This window comes from Cyrtonyx montezumae, unplaced genomic scaffold (assembly GCF_038088225.1).
Source record: "Cyrtonyx montezumae isolate F1298 unplaced genomic scaffold, pur_monq_1.0 scaffold_0, whole genome shotgun sequence".
In the NCBI taxonomy this organism is placed as follows: domain Eukaryota; kingdom Metazoa; phylum Chordata; class Aves; order Galliformes; family Odontophoridae; genus Cyrtonyx; species Cyrtonyx montezumae.
The window spans coordinates 21,746,348-21,763,744 of record NW_027071824.1 but is presented as its reverse complement, the minus strand read 5'-3'; the positions used below and the strand labels follow the sequence as shown (position 1 = coordinate 21,763,744).

The 17,397-nt window shown below is 39.5% G+C and overlaps 1 protein-coding gene across 1 annotated transcript in view; it reads right to left on the bottom strand.

Moving 5' to 3' along the window:
• Positions 1-2,110: 2,110 nt before the first annotated feature.
• PLD5 (phospholipase D family member 5) overlaps positions 2,111-17,397 on the bottom strand; it is a 151,410-nt gene continuing 136,123 nt past the window's right edge. Inside the window, exons 6-10 of the mRNA XM_065729759.1 lie at positions 16,523-16,720; positions 12,568-12,707; positions 10,476-10,641; positions 5,172-5,286; positions 2,111-3,061 (exon numbers count right to left, since the gene is read on the bottom strand). Coding sequence (XP_065585831.1) covers positions 2,826-3,061; positions 5,172-5,286; positions 10,476-10,641; positions 12,568-12,707; positions 16,523-16,720 — 855 coding nt within the window. The 3' untranslated portion in view covers positions 2,111-2,825. The remainder of the gene's footprint in view (positions 3,062-5,171; positions 5,287-10,475; positions 10,642-12,567; positions 12,708-16,522; positions 16,721-17,397) is intronic.

Genomic DNA, 17,397 nt, shown 5'->3' with positions numbered 1-17,397 from the left:
CTGCTGCCATTCCAAACAGCTATTAAAACACCAACCTGTGCTTTATACCAAATGAAACTTGAGCCTGCCAGTCCAGCTGTGGAATGGCTGATGCTATTTTGCATTACAGTTGGTCAGAGAAAACCAGACCCCTTCCATCATAAAAACAGAATATTTTATGATACTACTAGGGGGAGGAGGGAGTCATTGGAGCATCAGAATTTGTTCATCCAATCAATAAGGATGTACTTGTAAACAATTGAACGCAGTTAATGCTCAGAACTGTATTTCCCTAGGATCTGCCCAATGAAACTATTACATTTGAATCATTCATTTGGTATAATAAGTAGGTCAGTGGTAACTCCATTATCTCATCACTAAATACTAAATCTGAAGAGACAGATTAGCTTCATCATTTGACAGACGTCTCTTTCTCTGAAATTCTTCATTACATGTACAAAACACCACTTCAAAGACTTAAGACATTGTTAGTATCCATAATGCAAGGGGGAAAATACTACATCGATTCTTCTTGGATATTATTGCCATCAGGTGCTACAGTTACCCTTCCAACTCTGGACAGTGGGGAGAAGATTCTGTGTAGGTTTTGGGTTTTTTATTGTTGGTTGTTTTTTTTCCCCCCTTTTTCTAAAGACTTAGTGTTACATTTATCTTGAGCTTTAAGATCACCCATCCGTGGGGACTTATTCTCAGTCTCTCAAAGTTTATAAATACCCCAACCTGTTTTTAAAAATCTTGTATTTTAATTTCATTTTCCCCATTGACTCAGAAGACAAAATTCATTGGTGACTTACTTAACTCGGCTGAATTTGTAGGAGTTTCACCAGAGATGAACCTGGACTAAACTTTAATAATAATAGAAAAAAGTTAAATGCTGGGGATCTCTACCATACCTGCTATACATAGACTAAAGTTATATACAGAAAAAGGAAAATACAAAAGTTTTTCTTTGCAAAGACCTTTCCTTTAAAACAACTCAGGTAACTTTTTTCAGATTACTTTTTTGTTTCTTAAACGAATGTCGGAGTATATGCTCTTGCCTGTATATGCAAAGGCTAATAAATTGCATGGGTGTATCTGAACATCACAAAGTGTTCTTGAGCATTAGAGCTCTGCACTGTCTTTTCTATAGAAGTTGACAACTAATAGAATTCTTTTCAGTAAGGTGATGTACGAGTGGGAAATCGCTAAAGAAACAGTGTTTGTTAGAAGCGTGTTTTCAGTCACTACTAGTTTCATGGTGTGTGTGTCTCTCACTCCAGCTGGCAACTGATAGAAAATGACATTAGGAAATTCTAAAGAGGTACAGTTTCTAAACCTGTGCTTTCTTTAAAATAATTATTTTTTTTTAGTGTTTAATTTCTTTTAAGTTTGTAAATGAAACCTGCATTCTGAGTCAGGGTGTCTTTTTAATTAGCTTGTTCTTAAGGTGAAAATAAATAATCCTTTGAGATATTTCTTTTCTGTTAACCCACTGCCTTTGAAGTGTTTCCTCTGTAACATTCAGAGAACAGTCTGCATTTTGGGTACAGTACATTTTCAACAAAATGAAGAATGCAGTTTGCTTTTGCGCCTGGATTCCTTCAGCATAAGGATGGTAATTTTCATTAAGAACTTAAGCTAATATGGAGATGGAGAAAATTCTATTACCACACATTAGTACCTTTTTTTTTTTAAAGAAAAAATTCACACTTTTATAGAACAGTTGCATCTTAGTGCAACTGAGTCATGGTTGTAGAGGGACATCATTAATGCCAACTGAAAATGTGGCCTATGTGATAGTATCACATTTCTGTTGTGCTGATATATTCATCTATAGGGATGACATTTATAAAAAATGCCATTTTGCCATTTTTTTAATTGATATGAAGGGGAAAAAAAAGTATGAAACATAACAATTTTTGCTTTTTTGGCAGAACCCTTGACTATCCTTATTTATTTATTTTTTTGTATGTATTCATTTGTCTAAAAATGAGTCAGGAAGCAACTGCTGACCTGCACTTTATATTTAACTTCAGTAACTTTTTTTTTTTTTTTTTGAGATTGCAAGAAAAAAGTCAGTCCTCAATCTTTGCTTTTACTGAAGAGGTCTACATTGTTATATGCTATTGTAATTATAAATAGCTGTTACATTGAAAGGAATCCACATTATGTTAATGAGAACTTATTTAACTTAGAGGTTTTGGGAATTCTGAAGAATTTGATTAGGTCAACTTCGATCCCTCAAAACCTTCGTCCTCTTCAGAAATGAATAAATTAACAGTCACAGAACTCAAATGTAATTTAAGGCTATTTAGAAAACATGTAAGAGTGATGCTCAAACTGAATGCTGAAAACTGGAAAAAACTTGCATGACTGGATGCTTCTTTAGAGGGAATTATTTGGATAGGTGAATATATCCTTATTCTGTTATCTTTTCTAATAGAGTAAACCTACCATCTACTTGTACATCAACAGTAACTGATCTTAGAATGCCATTTCGTAGCCAGGATCTCGGATCTGCCGAGGGTTTGTTTTAGCCAGGATGGCAATTTGGGAAGTTCTTAAAACAGCATGAGTCAGTTCTGTTTCAATTAAGTTCAAATGAGGAACATAAAAATTAACATGGAAGCAGAGATGACATTCAGTGTCAGAAGTAACAAACTTGAAAGTCTCAAATCAACAGAATATATTTTAGACAGTTTTTATATAAGTAAGTGTGCTTTTTCCTAAAAACAATTCCCCCCCCCACCAAACTTCTTTTTTGCTGAAGTCTTTTGTCTGTAAATATGAAAGAGGGCTACACCCCATTGTTCATCGCCATACTAAACAGTAAAATAGTCTTTCTAGTTCACATTGCTCATGGCAGTCTTATTTGATGTTGCTTTACTGAGTTTGTGATTAAAGCAGTTTGGCATTTTTGTTGGTTGTAAACTTTTGGCATAATGTGAATACCAGTCTCTTTCAAACACAGCCTTGAGTTGCTTTATGATGCTTGTGCTGTTCCCCGCGTCTGCTTGATTGATAACGAGGCCTGCTCCAGCGTTCTGCGTAAAAGCATTTCCTACCCAATCAAAATTACCTACAAGTAAAGGCAGGAATACACAACAAGTGAGAACAAGATATTCATTCAAAATTAATTTGCTCACTTTTTATATATTATGTATGCATGTATATATTATGTGTGTGCGTGTGTGTAATATTTGTCATCAACCTTTTCAGTACCAAGAATGAAAATAGTATGTTTATAGAGCAACCGCTATCTATCACGTTATGCTGAACCAAAGCACTTCTAGGTTACACACTGACAACTACTTCAGGAAACTGAAACAAGATTTTATGTCCAGTTCTTAGCACCTTTGTCAAAGTCTAAGGTAACACGTGAGCATTTCAGAACTTGGTGAAAACAAGTCAGACAGGGTAGCTACATTAATGGAAAAAAAGGTAATCCAAGAGTTTCAGTTATTTCTCTTCTCTTTCACTAGAACCCATTACTCCTTAAGATCTACATTTAGAGCACATGGAATATTTTGGAGAGAAATGCTGTTATTAGAAGCCATATTTTAAAAAAGAATGTCTGAACATACACATGTAAAATTCCAAGGTATCTGAGAAACTTATGTCCTTTCTTTGGGAGTCATTTTAGACGCTTAAATAGGAAATATTAAGAATTCTGAAATGGTCAAGAATCAAAAATAAAAATAAAAAAAAGATATATCAGGTCATTAACATTACTTTGGCACAGATTTAGTTGTATATTTGTCTTTAAATCCATGTGTATATATGTCTATCTGTAGCAATGAAAATACAGATATGGGAAAGACTAGAACAAAACAAAATCCAAAAAAAGAGCTTAGAACCTATGCTGTGTATACTCCTTACATGGCACTCAGATTTTATTTGGATAGTGGAAAGAATTCAAAATGGAGTAAGAAGATGAATAGGAAGCTTATGCAAGCCTGCAGGTCAAGGGAGGTGATCCTCTTCCTCTACACTGCCCTAGTGAGGCCTTACCTGGAGTACTGTGTCCAGTTCTGGGCTCCCCAGTACAAAAAAGACAGGGATTTCCTTGAAAAAGTCCAGCTCAGGGCCACAAAGATGATAAAGGGCATGGAACACCTCCCTTATTGAGAAAAGGCTGAGAGATCTGGGTCTGTTCAGCCTTGAAAAAAGAAGACAGAGGGGATCTGATCCACATCTATAAATATCTAAGGAGCATGAGGCCAAGGGATGAGTCTGGACTCTTCTCAGTTGTGTGTGATGATAGGACAAGGGGAAATGGCCACAAACTGAAGCATAGGAAGTTCTGCACAAATGTGCATGGGAACTTCTTCACAGTGCAGTGACGGAGCAGTGGCACAGCTGCACAGAGAGGTGGTGGAGTCTCTTTCTCTGGAGACGATCAAGACCCGCCTGGACGTCTACCTGTGCAACCTGGGCTAGGGAGCTGCTATGGCAGGGGGTTGGACTCCATGATCTCTGGAGGTCCCTTCCAACCCCTATGATTCCATGATTCTATAGTGTATTATAGCACCCTTCCAGTATCTGAAGGGGCCTATAGGAAAGCTGGAAAGCTGGAGAGGAATTTGTTATTAGGGCAGGTTGTAACAGCACAAGGGGATTGGTTTTAAACTGAAAAAGAGAAGATTTATACTAGACATTAGGAAGAAATGCCTTACTGTGAGGGTGGAACAGGTTGTCTAGAGAGATTGTGAATGCTGTCATCCTGAAAGTGTTTAAGACCAGGCTGGATGGGGCTATGAGTCACCTGGTCGAGCGGGAGGCATCCCTGTCTGTAGCAGGGCACTGGAACTAGATGATGTTAAAGGTCCCTTCCAATCCAAACCACTCTGATTCTGTAACAGGGAAATGGAGAGCCATCCATCTTTGTTGGATTGTAGAAACAGAGTATGTTAGTGGTATTTATCCCTATTTCATGAAGTATATTGGATTTATATTTTTGTCTGATTTCTAAACTCTGAAAACTCGTACTGCTTTTGAGAAACTGATTCATAGGAAAAAAGAATTTTAAGAGGTTTTAAATAAGAAGTCCAAAGCTATCTTCAGTCAGGTTCCCAAAGAAATTAGACTATAATTTAATTAATAAGTAAATCAGCTGTAGATTCCTCATTTATAAGTGGGTGTTATATCAGGCTTGAAAAATTAGAAGTGCTGAAGATATGGTTACTTACCAATGTACGCAGCTCCATCAGTCACCATGTATTTGTTACGGTTCAGTTTTGGAAGGGAAGTGTTCTTCTGATCTTTGAGAAAGCATGCGCTCTCTTCCTCAAGGTCAAAGAATTTCTGCCATAAAAAAATTAAAAAAAAGTGGAACTTTTAGGTTAGTAAGAACCATTCTGTCACGGACACAAAAAAACCCAGCAAAAACCAGTCTGCTCTTCTACTCTTTTTTGAAAACAAGTTCATAAGTTCATAAGTTCATAAGGTTGGAAAGGACCTATAAGATCATCTAGTCCAACCATCCTCCTATCACTATCTCTACCCAACTACTAAATTAAGTCCTTTAGCACCTCATCTAAACGCTTCTTGAACAGCGCTAGGGATGGTGCCTCAACCACCTCCCTAGGCAGGCCATTCCAGTGCCTGACCACTCTTTCAGAAAAGAAATGCTTCCTCAGGTCTAATCTAAATCTTCCCCGGCGCAACTTGTGTCCGTTCCCTCTCGTCCTGAAGTCTGTGCTATAGAACATCTCAAATTCATAGGCAAGTATTTGTTTTAATAGAACACTACATCCTGTATTACATACCAAATTCTCACTGTATTAATTCAGTATTCCCTGGCATTGTAAAGCATACACATGGCTACTGCATATTAGAAGTGATAAAATACTGTATAATAATGGCTGTGAAACAAACAGCAAAAAATTAAATAAATAAGTTATCCTGTGCATATTGAGAGCCAGAAACTTGAGCGCATTTCCCTTTTCATCAAGGAAATCTGGCATTTGAAGGTTGCTTCAGAATACACATTTCCAGGTATGCCAACACGTTGAATTCACACCTTTACCTTAGACACTGGTAGCTTCCAGAATGAAACTTTTCGATCTCAGAAATCCGTCAAGAAAAATGATAGGCAAAGATACAGTTTTACCAGACAAGAGGAAAATGCTTTTTTTTTTTTTTTTTTTAACCCAAAGAGCGTCAGAAAATACGTCAAGAAAAATGATAGGCAAAGATACAGTTTTACCAGACAAGAGGAAAATGCTTTTTTTTTTTTTTTTTTTAACCCAAAGAGCGACTGTCTGATTTGTTTTGAGGAGCTATATGCTTTCCTTACTTGGCTTAGCACCAGACAAAAATGAGCTTTCCACTACAGTACCAAGTATTATTTGTTTTGTGAAGGGAGCCAATAGCTAGACACAGATTCCAAAAACAGAAATGGAGAATAACACAGTGAAGTAGAAATTAAATATTTACTGCATGACTTGGAAACTCTGAGGTGATCGTGTAGAGCTCAGAAGAAATGTAAATCACAATATATTATTGATGAAAGTAACTGGCTGTACATTGCCTGTGCTTTGGTTGCCTGAGGAATCCCTATACAAGCATGCACCCACGACAGAAAATGTGTACTTAGCAAGCTGGAGATGGATCTGCATCATTCTGAAATACCTCAAATTTTCTGGATAAAGCCAGAAGAATAAGCCTTTCTCTGCACAACAGAACAGGAACAGAGATAGTTAACAGCCATAAGGTGCCCTTCTAAAGTACTTACATTATCTTTTCCCAGTGATGTGAAAGATAAAGCAACTCCATGCAACTACTGTTGTAGGAACTATTCTAAAGTTACACACAGGTAAAGTATTTGATGCCAGAAACCAAAACATGACAAGCTTTCTTCCCAAGGTTATAATACTTAACAAAAAAAATATACATCTTGCCACAAAAATAGCCAAGAACAATCATCACATAAGCTTAGAACTGTCAAACTGAGATAGGTTCAACAGATGTGCCAAACTGAGAAATCATATGCTAGTTTCCTGTTTGTATATGCTTGTAGAAGAGAAAATTTCAGCTTCAGGCAGGAACAGATAGGATGATTGAATATGTAATGTGTTCTCTGGCTACAGCAGAAAAGTAATTCCATGTCAGTACAGATACCAGTAGGGAGCTGCATCTGCACTCACAAACAGAATCTGCCTTAGCTGAGCAAGCACACCATCACCAGCAGTAAGTAGCCCAGACTAACATTCTCTAACATAACTTCAGCAGAAATACTGTGCTCATAACAACACCTTTTGCTAGGATTTCATTCATTGTTTCCATCCTTATTTTAGGAGTTAGAAACTTCAAAAATGGTGCTTGGAAGCAAAGGTTTCATCGTCAATGCACAACATTTTTTTAACTCATAGGGCAGTTATGTTTTGGTAATTCTGGTCCCTGGAAAATCAGGGAAAGGTTCTGTTTTTTCCTGCCTCTTACCTGAGCAGGCACTTGGTGCCACAGATCTGTACGCTGGTCCACTGCTCTCCTTCCTGAGCCCCAGTTCTCTAGTATCACTTTGCAGTAGTTACTCTAGCCCTTCAGAATCATGCACCTGCCTGTGATTCTTGCACTGCAGAATGTGCTTAGAATGTCAAGCATGCAAAACAAGTACTAGAATGACAGGTCAGAGGGGCACGCCAGTGAACTCTTCACCTGGACTTCACAATCATATTTGGTTCAGTCTAGGGGGGCAGGACTGCAACACAGGACAGATGTGCCTGAAGGAGCAGCAGTTTGGTATGAAGGTTACCTTGGTTTTTGGGTGTGTTCTCCTTTTTTGTCTCTGAGCAAAGCTTTTTCCTCATGAATTCTCCACGGTCTTTTTTTTTTTTCTTTCCCCACAGCAAGTACATTGAGTTTGGACACTCAAAGCAGCATCAGGAATTTTTGTGGCAAAAGAGAAAAAAAATGTTTCTAGACAGAGAATGCTGTTATAATTCAGCATTTGCAGCAGGGAAATTGTCTTGCAGTCCTCTGCCTTCCTGACCTCACCATCAGACTGCAAAATGGCTGCTGCTGTGCTTGGTCAGGGCACTGCTAGGCACAGCAGATTTGCAGAGCCCTGGTTTTTAACTGCATGTTTGTGCCAAAACTTGTGCTAGTCTGGTCAGTAGCCACAGGAATCCAGGAGATTCCTCTCTTAGGAAGTAATTACGTCTGTGCTGCATGCTCCTAGGTGACTGTGTACCTCGGGCTGCTGCTTTTGCCAGAAAGCTGCACTGTGCTCTGCAGCTGTAGCAAGCCAATCCACCCCAGTGAAAACCCCCAGGCTTTGCTGGTCTTTCCAAAAGAATTTAAAAACAAGTCAAGGTATACCACAGGGAACAAAAGCTAACAGGGAAAAAGAGTTCCTAAGTACACTTCATAGGACTCAGCTATGTTATTCCCAAGAGAACAGAAGATGAGAGGGTATGGTTTTGGTCAGAGTACTGATAAGGCATTAGGAGTGGTTAGCAGCTTAAGTACATTTTCAATCAATTTGTAATTTAGGTTTCTTTTAAAATTGTGGCATTCTTCTCTATAAGCCTCTATTGTACGTGCCTGCACATGACACTAGTTTCTGTGGTTTCGTGTCCCCCTCCCTCATGCACATGCGTTATTACACTTTGATCCTGGCTAAAACAGATAATACAAAGGAAATACATTTTAAGAAAAGCAGTGCTCATCTGTCATGTTTTGTGAATCAGATAGCTGCTGAAATCAGATGTGAAGCCTGAGGTACAGTTCAGCCAAAACTGAATGGTTGCCAGCAAACTCTGGGCCCTGGGTTATTACTCACACCAAAGTAATTTTTCTTTTGTTCTTGTCTAAGGCAGAGACTTAACAGAGTGCAGCACATCTGGTGCATAGCACAGAGGTAACTGAGCTCTGTTGTGCCTGGAGTCTTTTTAACTGGAAATTGTTATACTTCTATTTTAACTACATCTACTCTGGCTAGGATATCTAACTAGAAGACATAAAACCATGACAAGATACCTAGAAATTCTTTTTTCCTATCATTCAGTTCTTTAGAAAATAAATTCTTTGCTAAAGATTGTACCTGTTCTGAGGAGATGGAAATGAATACAAGTATACATTTGGTGCCACTTCAGTAAAAAAATAATCTTAAAACGTGTAGAATTTTGATGTTAAAGATGGAACAAGTTAAAAGTTTACCTAAATAGAGGTGTCAGATAGTGGTAGCAATGTCAGTCGTATATGTTTTGTTGGTTTCAAAATACTCTTTATGCTGCTTCTCACTTAAGAAATAACAGTGCCTTTTATAGCAAAAATCCCTATTTTTAGATATATTTATAATAGATACTGCATAGCATGTGAAACATGAAGAGAACCAATTCATAGAATCGTTTGGGCTGGATGGGAACTCAAAGCCTGCCCAGTCCCAACCCTCTGCTGTGGGCAGGGCTGCCCCCCAGCAGCTCAGGCTGCCCAGGGCCCTGTCCAGCCCATCTTTGAGCGCCTCCAGGGATGGGGCATCCACTGCTTCTCTGGGCAGTCACTATTTTTCCTTGTACTTTGTACTTCAATAAACAAAAAGCAGATGCCTTGAGCAGTTGAACAATAAGGTTGCACGAATCCAGACTGAAACACATTTGTGCTGTCACATTTAGTCTTACCAACCATAAGGCTGCAGTTCCCTCGGTTATCCTCACTGAGAACGACCAGATGCAGTGTTTTATGCAAGATGTCCCCCACACAGACTGCCTTTTGGCATTCTGCTTTTCTCTCTTAATTTCAGTGTCTGTTACTGCTAGGAATAAACTTATTTTACTATATTTTATAGGTTGCTCAAAAAGTTATGTCTATTATTTATTTCCATGGAAACTACAAGAGGCACAAAGAGAACAATAACACCAGTTGATAAAGTATGCTCTGAGCTACAAAGCACTGTTTTTCAACACAGTCACCACCATTAGCTTAGCTGTGCACTTTTTGCCAGTGATGAACAAGAGCCTGCATGCTAACACTTGTAAAACTCTGCACTGGTGGAAGTATTCTGCTGTTTCACAGCTGCTATGACAGTGGTTTTGCCGGAAAGCACCACCTCACTGTGCTCACATCCATTGTTTGCTCTCCAGCAACATTCAGCAAGCACTGGTGAATGTCAGTGGGTGCATTTTTTCAGCATGGAGGAACTGAATCCCACAGCCTTGTTACCTACGCTCTTCTGTGCCAGATGCCATCGTGTCAGAGTGCCCCTCTGCTGCCATCTGTCACATGCCAACAATGTGGAATATTGTTGGGAAGGTTCATCCTCTACTGCCATACCACTGACATCTGCCTCTGACATTGTAGGCCAACGTAGTGACATGACAGGCATAACTTTCAGAGCAGCTCTCATTCATTATTTCCTTTGTTCTTCAATGGAATTTAAAGGCTCTGATGCTAATGGAGAACACTTCTCAGTTGTGAAGTTTTCTAGATTTTTTTTCAGGACAGAGCAGGGAGAATATATAAAATTTCAAAAGAATATGTTTTATACTTACAACTTTCAAACTACAGCTTGGAACTTCAGTGCAGATAGCTTTGAGAGATGAAACAAAGTTAAAAGTAAGGGGATCCGTGTCTCTTGAGAAACTTATGAGAAGTCGTACTTTAATGCTTCGTAAAACTAATGCTTCTCTTATCTTCCCATCTAGAAATGGCCAGTATCTGTGGAGAAAGAATACAGAATATTCATGTAACTTAAAAAAAAAAAAAGGATTTTTAGGCTGCCAACCATAAGAGACATCACAAGAGAGAGCTAAGCACACGTGAATTTAATTTCCTGTTTAAGGAGCGCTGCTCTCATTTGCAAGAGTTCTCACTGAGAAGATTCACAGCTATGGGCAAACACAGCTCAACTATCCCTGGCAGCGCCAAGTGCCATGGAACAGGATGCTGGCCTGAGTTGCTCCTGCATCACTGCCTGTAGTGAGAGCTGTAGAGGGAGAACCAGTAGAAGGAGCTACAGCTAGAGGGTGCTGCTCACCTAGCCCAGGCAGAGAGGGAGGAAGGATTTTCTGCTGGTTGCAGGTGTAAGGGAACAGGGACAATGGATCCTCTGCTATCTTCATTCTTGCCCTCTGTCCCATTCAGGGAGAGGAATAGTGGCCTTCTGTTAAGTTTACACTTTGAAAAGGAGAGCTGCTGCTGTGCACAGTGCCTACATCTAATAGCAGGAGATGGATTGCTTAAGGAGGATGCTACCTTTTCCTCAGAAATTCTGCCATGAATGAGATACTGGCCTCCATAGTGCTATTCTCACTGCTGGTGAGATGTTTGTTGTCATTTGTTCAAGCTTTGCATTCCTGAGCATTGGTGAAAGCAAGTCAGGACAGGAAGAATTAGACAAAGAGAGTATGCTTTTGTTCTATAAGACATTCAACCTAATGAAGTCTGAGCTATATAATGCTAGAAAATAAAAGTGAAAACTGGAGGCTGACCAGGTAGGGAAGCTGCAGCAGTGCCTTGAATACAAAGCTGTAGTGATAAATAAAATGTTGGAAAATTCACACAGGTGGCCTTCTTGGATATCCCTGAATCTTGCTGATTTCTGAATTGTTTAGGCATTAAAACAAGGAAAGGAGGAATATGGAAGGCAACAACACTGCAGCAGTTCTACATACATAGTCCTTTTCCAATGTAAGGAGTGATCAGAGGGATGGATGATGTGAAATTGAGGTTCCTGCAGCTCACAGTACTCAGGATTCTGTCAATGTGACAGAGGCTATATGTAATGAATTCATCTGAAAAACCCTCTTCTGGATTTGAACTGGTTTACTCTGCGTACTAGACAAACTATTTTGTTGTTGAAAATTTTTGTTCAAAACATACCTTCATGCAAAACTGGAAAAAAGCACATAGCTTTAGTAGGGCCTAATGGCCATCAGTCAGAGCACGTGGGTAGAATGGCAGGCTAAATGAGATGCTGCATTCATAGGAAGTGTTCCTGAGGGACCACTGCATACTTGTTTTCTGAGTTGAATGGTTTCATAAAATTGTGGCTCCAGTTTTGGGTGATGGGTGCTTTCTAATGGTTCATACAAACGGTGTTTAAAAATGATTTGGTTTTGGTTTTAACATTTCTCAGTTAACCGGTCAATTACAATACAACTTAAAATGTGATCTATGCTGAATTTGGAACGAACTTTCATTTATCTGCAGATTTCAGTAAAACTGTGACATCTCCCAAGCTTCATAGGAGAACTCACAGCACACTGTCTTTCTTCTGCATGCACATATACTCTCTCCTGTTGAATAGCAGTGTGATTGTGGTATCAAAGCAGTGGATACAACAGAGTAAGGATCAGGATTCATGGAAAGATATATGTAGGTTCAGTCACTTGCAGATGGTCAGACCAGACAAGTTCTGAGCTCCTTTGATAGGCAGATCCAAAGCTTAGGACCCTGAACTGGAAACGTCTTCTTAGGTCCCAATTCTGCTCCTATTTAAGTCAATGGCAGAACTCTCACTGATTTCAATAAGAGCAGAATTGGGCCCCAAGAAATTGGTCCACATAGCATCTAATCTCCTGTGGGTTCCTTTTCTGCAGCAGACCATGGAGCATCGTGGCAGCCCTGCACGTGGACACTCACCGTTTAGCATTTGTGTCAATGACGATCGGCAAGTAGTCCATGACAGCTATGTACACAAACTGTTTGGCATCATCGATAACATTGTATATAGCTTCAATATCCAGGACTCTGTCCTTTGGGCAGAAGAGTTTAGGTGAATTCTGTGAAGGCAAAATTCAAATATTGCATTTAAAATAGAAGGACAGGTGCTATTCTCCCTTCACATGTCTTAAGGTAGTAAGCAGTATTCTGAATTTCAGTAGAGACTGTTAACTTTACCTGTCCTACTGGAAAACTCAAACATACAAAGTAATGTTCAAGGCTTATTTTTTCCTTGAAAACTTCATCAGGTAGATACAGCTGGCTGAAATGTAGACAGCACAAGCTTGAAAACTGTCCTCACTGAAGCTCTGGCTGAAGTTACTACATTCCAGATAAATCCGTTACAGAGTCACAGCACTGGTTACTGTTAGAATAAAACCTGTGAACCTGATCTATCACTTGCTACCAGAGATTAATCTGTTACGTTACTTATGTTATGTTACTTCTGTTTACATTACCATACAGTCACCATTTACTCAATCAGTGCTGCAGGGAGACACTGCAGTTCTGCAAGAAGCTTGTCTTTAAAACCTAGCCTCGGGTTTTACCTGGTACTGAGCTGGTAAGTAGCAAGTCAGGATTTCAGCTTTTCTGCTCTGTGTTTGGGGATGCAGAAGGTGACAGCCTGCTAGAGTCACCCACCTGCAGCACAGAGCAGGGCCTTCTGCTCTTCTGCCTTTCTGCCCAGCAGAGAAGAGGTGGCACTACCTGCCACAGTGTTCAAGGCACCTGAGAGCAGGGATTGCTAAAAGCATTTGTAGAGTTAGAGCTGGTGCCAGTTACTGCACAGCTGGCTCTGACAGAGCAGTTCCTTCATGCTGCTGTGCGATCTCTCCTTTGTTTTCTGCTCAACTTGCATCCAGGCTATTTTTTTCTCTGGGAGTATTGTTTTTTTTTCTCCCCTCCCTTTCTGTACACTGATGGTAGTGCCTTCGTCACTGGTTGATGTGAAAAGACTTGCTACAAATAAAGAAGTTAAGGAAATGTTAGAAAATGAACAGTAGCAAAGTTCTAAGACCAGCATTCTTGAATACTAAGGAAACCAAACAGAACCTGCATTTTTTCAGCCAGTCTAGCAGATGATCTTGTTGCTAAGCAACACTACACAGCCATGACTCCTGTCTATAAGAAGGAAAGTTCAATGACTTAGTGTTATGCTAGTTGTTTTATATAGCATAAAGGTTGAAAGTGAAATACATTTTCAAGGAATAGGTCTAGACTCAAGGAAGGTGTAAAATGAATTCGTTAAACATGATTTATATAATCTGAAATTTAAAGAGGCTGTTGCACTGTGCTTACAGTCAATATTTCTTGAATAGAAGTTCTAAGTCACACAGAACAACTAAGGAATTGTTTTGGATTGTCATTTTCAGATGCCTTCACTACAAAGACCAGGAAGTCGAAGATACTTAGAAGAAACACTTCTGTTCTCCCTGTAACACTTATTTTACCTGTCCTTTTTGTTAGCCTTCCACTTGGTACCTGGAGGTATGGCTGACCTGTTCTGGTCATTGTGGATATTTGAGTGCTTTCCTCAGTGTTGGGCAGTGCTTGCTGTCTTGATGAGGCACCATGTGACACATCCCTGCAGCAAGCACAAGCAGGCCCCGTGGGGAGGGCAGTGATGAGGAAATGAGCTCCCACCCTCGTACAGGCTGTTCTTGTCGGTAGTTTAGGAATAGCCAAGGTAGTAGTAGCACTTGGTTTCACCCAACCCCCACAGTTCCAGGAGCCTTTCAGATGGGCTGGTAACCAGCTGCTGAATCCTGAACATCGTAACAGGCTGCGCAGCAGGCATAGTCCCTTCGCTGTGATCAGACTTTTTCTGTTGCACCAGAACAACATATTGGAACAATGTATGTGAAAGTCGCTCAGTTACATTCAGGTCTGTTTTGCAGCCTGTTCATGTAGAAGAAAAGTTATTTTTCTGATAATAGATAATCTGGTAACTAAACGGGCTGTGACTACAAATTCAGGTAGCACCTGGAGTTGGACTTAGACATCTGAGCTGCTGAGTACTGCAACTCCTTCCTGTTTGTTTTCTGAAGTAGAATTTCAAGATGAGGGCTTTTTTCGTCCATAGAAGAGGAGAACACAGATCACAGGGAAGAGCTGCTTGTTCTGCAGAAGAACTTTTTTTTGTAAGAGTGCTCTCCCCTTGTCTTTGTCTAGGATTACTGGTCCCTTTAAGGATGGCCTCTGCCCACCTTTCATGACTCTGTGCCCCCACAGGAAAAGCTTCCAGCAGGATTTCTCAGTTTCTTACAGATTGCTTAGAAGAGAGTAGGAGTTCACATAGTTTTAATAACAGCAACTACTTCAGGTAGAAATCGTTTTGCAGCTCCTCAGCTAACTGTCTTAAAGGCAGTTCTCTTAATTTGAGCCAGTCCTTAAGACTCTCCAGAATCAATAGAAGTATATGTCTCCTCAGAAGACTTAGTTCTGGCTGCCTCAGACACTTCAGATTTTCACTGATTTCACTCCAGAACAGCTCTCTGTCCAGTGACTAAAAAAGTCTGAAAATCTTGGATGCCTGAACTTTCTGTGACTCCCAGCAGGTGAAGGTAAATCCAGTCCCATTTAACTACTCATCTGCATCACCTTGCGCTAGTAGCTTGTAAAAAAAATGAGTGCTACATACTTTGTGTTGGTTTAGACTTACCTGGCTATAATATAGCCCCTTGTTTTATGTAGAATGGAAAAAAAATCTTATAATTTTTAATATATTCCTGATTTTGAAGGCTGACTTATTTTACTCATGTAATAATGACCAGAAGAAACTATACTCCATCCTTCACCATCTCTATCAGTCTGTGTACTTTTTTCCAGTTTTGCTACATCACTTCTGAAATGGATGAATGTTCTGTTTCTTCCCAATAAAAATAAAACCACAAGCAGTGAATCCATAGGGAATGCTACTTGCATTTTAAAAGTTTGAAAATATCATTTAAAAATAAAAGTAGATGATGTTCTACAGAAATTTGAATGCTCTCAGGGGAACAGAGTGAGGATCCTTATAAATCTCGTGGATAAAAATTCAAGTTCTGACATTAAGTTTATTATATATCATTTTGAATGCCTGATTAAGAGTTCATTTACTCTGAGATATTCATCTCTTATTCACCACTGTAAGTAAATCAGCTAATTTGAAGGTCATCTCTCCCATTTTCTAGATGGGAGAGGAAAAGTGGCAAAAATTACAGAGGAAGGAAAAATAATATTACATGTATTCTGCAGCAATATTCAGTCATGGCAAATTGCAGATATGAACAATTTCACAGAAATCAAAATGTAAAAGTATACTGCGATTAGTTTCCTGCAACACAATAAAAAACTTTCTTAAAACCTTTCAGTTACTGAAATAACCACTTTCTCAGACAGCACAGTGATGTACAGATGACAGCTCTAGCGGTCTTATCTCTGATTCTAAAGTTTCCAGTCACCTGCACAAGTCTTGGCATTAATAGCTGCTTTCAGGTAAGTACGTAGAAATAATGTGCCTATTCTTCTCTTAGGGTCAACTGAAAGAAATGCTTAAGTACAAGCTTAATTTACACCACTATGTTCATATTAATGGTAATTTCCATTAGTAGTCCTGTTAATTTCTAATTGCTTTATGTGCCTTCCCGAAGACAGATTCAGGTGCTTTCAAAAAAGCCACAAAACATTAGAAAATAAAATAGTAGAAAAGCAAAAGTACTAAAGTGTGAGCATAAAACCAGCTCATATCTGTCAGGGAGAACACAGCCACATGATGGACTTCATTCAGGGAACTGCTGAACACCTCTGTTTCAGTAAAGAGGCGTTGGAGTTTGTGTGTGTCAAATAATCCTCTCCCCCTCCCTCCCTCTCTGCAACTCATTCCAGAACTTACCGACACAAAAGCTTCTGATTTTGTCTCATTCAGCTGCAGGGTCAGTTTGTTCTGAGTGTCGTACACTCCGTAGAGCCTCTTAGACCAACTTGGAGGAATTTTATTCTTGTACTTTAATGAACTGTACAGGGCAAATATCCTTTGTAAATCCAGGACGAGGCAGCTGCAGTTGTACACGATGACGCCAAGTTCTTTCATCTGTGAAATTAGAAGTTCTTTTTATTAGTGGTATTTTGGCTGAGGGATCTGTGAAAATAAGCAGCAAGAATGTAAATATTTTCTAAAAGGTGACTTCCAGAGGTGCACCGTGGACTCAGTAGCTTTACTGTCAGCTACAGGAACGTTCAGGAACAATACTCTGTTAAAGGAAAACACATGAGCTAAATTTTCAAAGTCAGAAGTAGGCAGAAACTGTAACAGGGTTTGTACACACAGCGTGTCACAGCCACGTGTCCTGACAGAGTACAACACACCTGACAGATGGACACAACTTGAGTGCTTATGTCCACTTGTCACAGGCACCTTTTTTTCTTGAAGCTGTTGCCCAAGACTTACAACTCCTGGCTGGGATGGTTTTTATTGTTATTTTTTTTCTTGTTTACAGGGAAAGCATCTTTTCTGCTGAGTGACAGGAGCACACAGTGCTGGTGGTGATAGCTTCTTACATCAGAAATAAAATGTCATCTCTGACTCTTAGAAAAGCTGAAAGCAAAGGGCTCAAGTTACCTCTCTCTGCCGAAGAAGCAATGCAAATCTTCAGCTCCTAATAAAAGCATGAAAAAACTCAGATCCTTTATACCCTCAATAGCTAGATGCATTATGCACAGTATGATCCCAATTAAGACACAAACACATTCAATTCTTAACACTACCAT